The sequence below is a fragment of the Solea solea genome, chromosome 13, assembly GCF_958295425.1.
Source record: "Solea solea chromosome 13, fSolSol10.1, whole genome shotgun sequence".
Taxonomy (NCBI): Eukaryota; Metazoa; Chordata; class Actinopteri; order Pleuronectiformes; family Soleidae; genus Solea; species Solea solea.
This window is the reverse complement of record NC_081146.1, coordinates 3,030,459-3,035,453: the sequence shown is the minus strand read 5'-3', so window position 1 is coordinate 3,035,453 and position 4,995 is coordinate 3,030,459. Positions and strand designations below refer to the sequence as shown.

At 43.6% G+C, this 4,995-nt stretch overlaps 1 protein-coding gene across 1 annotated transcript; it reads right to left on the bottom strand.

Annotated features, from left to right (window-relative positions):
* Nucleotides 1-361: 361 nt before the first annotated feature.
* On the bottom strand, nucleotides 362-4,767 carry cited4b (Cbp/p300-interacting transactivator, with Glu/Asp-rich carboxy-terminal domain, 4b). Its single transcript, XM_058648704.1, has 2 exons — nucleotides 4,518-4,767; nucleotides 362-2,173 (listed from the first exon to the last, which is right to left on the bottom strand). Exon 2 carries the CDS (start codon nucleotides 2,162-2,164, stop codon nucleotides 1,274-1,276), a length of 891 nt encoding a protein of 296 aa, XP_058504687.1. The 5' UTR covers nucleotides 2,165-2,173; nucleotides 4,518-4,767; the 3' UTR covers nucleotides 362-1,273.
* Between the last annotated feature and the right edge of the window lie 228 nt (nucleotides 4,768-4,995).

Genomic DNA, 4,995 nt, shown 5'->3' with positions numbered 1-4,995 from the left:
GAAAGAACTTTACCTGATTTGAAACCTAATTCTTTAACACATGGTGACTTTTATTTCAAATAAAATAAATAAAATTTTGCAAAAAAAAAAACTGGAATTCAATTGTCGAAAATTGCTTTAAATTTGAAAATTCAAGGCTGAAATTTGAAATACAAACAGATTCCGCCAGATAAAGACAAGATAGGTCAAAGGATTAGAAGCAGAGTAGCGATTACTCTCAAAAATCATAAATATTCCATCTGTTTCAACATTTCCACCCCAGTCTTAAAAGAAACCATGGTCCTCCTCCCCTCACAGTTTAAGCTAAGCACTGAGAGTTAGACCTCCACCACTCAGAGAAGGAAGAGCCGTACAATGAATGGAAAAGCAGGCCACACTTCTAACCAGGCCATCTTTATTGATCCTCAAAACCCCCTTCACAAAGACCATCCCCCCGTTTGACCACAAAAAAGGGGACAATATAAACAACCAATAAATAAGAATCTGCATGATTAAGGCGGTTCTACGTCTCCAATAGAACACAACAGTGTGGACATGTTGGAGTAATACAGCTTCATACAGTACAAGCAGTAGGTTTTTGAGAACATTACATCTAAAATAAAAAAAAAAAAATCAGGGTGAGGCTCCCATTCAAATTCAAATCACATAAAATGGTACTTCTGTTGTGTTTGTGAATTCACGCTGTCTTTCTGCATCAGCTGAGCTTATTTTTTTAATAGTTGGCCAAATAGAATGGGGGGAAAATAAAATCACGAGCAGAGAAGTTACATTTAATTATCTCCCCCATCCTACTTTCAGGGGGGAACAAATTCATTAAAGCCACTTAGTTCCCATAAAGGAGAAGGTGGTTGTTTCTTTATATCAGTTTTCTCAGTTAGGAATAAATAAATACACCTTTTTACTGGTAAACTGTCATGGAGTCCAGGCTTGGAAGCGACACAGTGTCATAGCATTGTTCAGAGTGGCTTTTTAAAGAATTTCTGCATTTCTTTAGTACATTCATGTCCAGGATTTAGGAGATGTGGAGCTGTAGGCCCTGGGGCCAGCCACCTTCTCTAGCCACCAGCACACGTGAGACTCGAGCACTGTGCGTTCACTGTGGGTTTATCCAAAGTTCTCTTCCATGCACCCTGTGCCACAACTCGGTGCAGTTGTACAGTGTTAGAGGTGCCCACAAAACAAAAAGTGAAGAGACAAGAACCCTTTATCCATCCTGGACCATTACCACTCTTCGGTGTCCGTTTGTGCCTCTCGCTTTGCAAATTAGGTCCTCTCAGCAACTGACGGTGCTGGGTTGCTGTTTGCTGACAAAGTCCGAAATGAAGTCAAACTCGTTCTGGCCGAGGAAGAGTTCTGGCAGCTCCTGGACCCGGTCCAAACCCAGCTCCATGACCAGCGAGGTCAGGACCTCCTCGTCGATGTCCGCGTCCATGCCGTTCAGAGCCAGAGCTGGTCCGGCCATGTGCTGCATGTTAGCTAGCTGAGCTGGGTTCATACGATACTGGGCTGTGGGCCCCATGTGGTTCCCACCCATAGGTCCCAGAGGGTGTCCGTGGTACTGGGTGTTGAGTTTCTGTAGCTGCATGCTGGCCATGAGCTGTTGGGACGTTAATCCTCCGTTCATGAACTGTTGCTGCTGTTGCTGCTGTTGTTGTTGCGGTTGTTGCGGTTGCTGTTGTTGTTGGTGTTGTTGTGGCGGTTGTTGTGGTTGCTGTTGTTGTTGTTGTTGTTGCTGCTGTGGGTGCTGTGGATGCTGCGGATGCTGCGGGTGCTGGGCCTGTTGCTGGTGCTGCTGTGGATGCATGTGATGCTGCTGCTGAGGGTGATGCTGCTGCTGCTGCTGCTGAGGGTGATGCTGCTGCTGCTGTTGACCGTTATACATCATGTTACCAGAGGTCATCTGGTGGTGACCCATCTGGGCCCCGTTCAGCTGTCCGTTCATGGGTCCGCCCACCATTCCCTGCCGCTGCCTCATGGCCGTCTCCATGTTGGCCTGGGCGCCGCCGTAGTGCATCATCTGACCGTTGGGCATCGCCCGCATGCCCTGCTGGTTGGCATGCTGCTGGTGACCTGCCTGCAGGCCGCCATTCATGCCCATCCTGTAACCGTGGAGACTGGCGCCCGCTGAGCTGTGGTTCATGGGCATCATCAGATGGTCTGCCATGCCTCCTGTCTGTGAGAGGAGAGGACACTCTGTCAGGAGACGCTTGGATTCACTTAAGACATTTCTGGTTCCCGTATACAACAATATGTGGTTAATGCCATTAACACCACTGGGCACTGAACCGACTTCTTATTTCCTTCCCATTTATGTTCAATAGTGACCACAAGCTCCACTTTCATTGTACAATAAACAAAGGGTACATTTACCTCACCATTAAATGTTAAATGGTCTGTATTTATATAGCACTTTACTCATCTTGACGGCCACTCAAAGCTGCTGTTTGGCCACTCACACATTCATACTATATATTACTACATATTTTCATACCCATTCACATGCTGCCAGCACAGCCATCAGGAGCAGCGTGTATTGCCCAAGGACACGTCACCAATTAGACTAGCTGAGCCAGGAATCGAACCTGCCAGTTGAAAGAGGACTTGCTCTACCACTGAGCCACTGTCACCCGACTAAATCAATAACTGTGACACAAATGTTAATATTTCTACTTTGGACCAATTACAAGGGCTGGACAATGCTTCACTAACTATATTTATTTATCATTTTCAGTGACAATGTTATTGAGATTTATTATATGATCTACATATTTATTCACAGTGCAAGTAATATATTAAATGTTTTACTTTATCTTGTTAAACAAGACCTTGTTGTTTTGGGCCATGAAGAGGTTTAAAACTAGAGCTCTTTTGATAATAGACTGGTTTGACTGTAAAATAGTATTCTAACTTCATAAATGTGAATAGTTTCTTTGCACCATATAACAAAGAAATCATGGAAACTCAATCATTTCAAGGTTTGGAAGACTTTTAGCAAGAAGAAAAGAAGAAAATAGCTGTTAGTTACAACTGATTCACTTTTCAGCTTTCACTGCCGAACACAATATAATCAGGATTTTTTAATAATTTTATTGTAATGTAATTTTTGGCCATATCGTCCACTCCTAATAACAATATTGTACGAACTAGGCACAACTCCCGACTAAAACAATTGAGATTTTGTGATATTTCTGCGATAATTTGAAAGCATATGCTTGAAATTTTACTTTGAGTACGCACTTTATATTATTTTGATATTTTGATCAAAAACAAATGGACAGAGGTTAAACTGTTTTATTCCAAGACAACATCACGATTTTCGCTCATGTTTGTCAGTATTTGTACACATTTACCAAAAGTTCGCAGATTACAGACGATTTAGACGATTGGATAATATTGTGAGAAAGAAAACCACGTTATCTGCGTTAGCACATGTCGCGGTGTTGCAGAATCATGTTAGCAATATTACTGCGCGTTTGTGCGTTTTGTGTGCAGCAGACTCCCCCTACAGGCATTTCAAAATACATCACTAGCACTGTATGTTGGCAAGCTAGCAAACACACGGCCATATTGACACTTTCCCTGATTCCCAGTTATATCGATATTTCTTAAAGATCAACTTATTTTAGCGACGTGTGTATCGTATTCCTTGCGTCTCACATTCACCTGTGTCATATGTGTTGTTTTATTTCAGTGTGCTGCTTTAAATAGAACCATTTGTCCATCATTGTGTTGCACAATGACATTCTGATTTATTCTAATGTTACAATATTCCACCTCAGGTGAAAACACTGTAAACGCTTCCGGGCAAAAACAAACAAACATCTGCAACATTGTTTTTACCCACGGAGTAAAAACAGTGAAATCTTTTCCTGCTGTGTTTAACCCCCCACACCTCCCACAACCCCCTCCTGCTCCTCTTTGTGCCACAGCTATGGACGCCCAGGTTGAAATTACAGGTTAAACATTCAACATTGTTTGGGTGCATTTTTCCACAGCTGGGTCATCCGTGAACGACGCGAGCCAACGACGCGGAATAAATAGAAATAAAAACGCGTGCATCGCGTAATAATACATCGCTCGAATCCCACATCCGTGTGTGTGTGCGTGTGTGTTCCACGGCAGCTGAGGCTGAGAAAAGCAGTTACATTTCACGCACGTAAGGTTGCAACAAAGAACACTGACATCATGCAACATCTCCTCCAACAGCTGAATCACCACATTTCAACAAAGGCTTCAGGTTTCTCTCTCTCACGTACACACACACACACACACACACACGCGAGCGCACGCGCATACAAACACTCACGATGTGTCTATTTGTTTAAATGGAAATAAACGTGTGCGCCGCTGTGGAAGATGATTGTCCCATTTCCTCCGTGTCTTTTTTTTTTTAGTTTGAATGCAAACAATGGAGCAGCAGCAGCAGCAGCAGCAGCAAGAGGAGGAGACAACACAGACAAGAGCAATAAAACATAATCACATTTCTGCAGCAAAGGCAGCCTTCTAAAATCACTTACCCGTATCCTCTCCGTTTTCGCAAAGTTAGCCGACTTGCTTCTTTAAAAAAAAAAAAAAAAAAGGCTGTGTTTTTCCACAAATCTCCTCTGGATTACAGTGTTTTTATCCCACAGGGTTTCGCTTCATGCTCGTGCAGGGACGCAGGGCTGCTGGTGTGCAACACAAAGACTTGCCGCATCAGATCTTGAAACGACTGCCTATTTTCTGGGTCAACTCAGGGATTATGTACATGTAAAAAGCTCAGAGGAAGACAGCCACAGAGGGAGAGAGAGGGAGAGAGAGAAGGTGGAGCCTCAGCTCCTGCCTCTTCTTTGTTCCTATTGGCCCCACTTCTTCTAATTGTGCATGGGCGTAGAAAGAAAAAGAAGGGGGGGGGGGGGGGGGCGCACTTGTGTGTTGGAGAGCTGTGACACAGTAGCCAATTTAAATATCCTCCTCCCCACTGTGTCTGTTTCAACTGCTGTTTAATGATAGATA

Bases quoted from the DNA above. Each gene is read 5' to 3' on its own strand.
- cited4b (XM_058648704.1), bottom strand. From the start codon at position 2,164: ATGGCAGACCATCTGATGATGCCCATGAACCACAGCTCAGCGGGCGCC.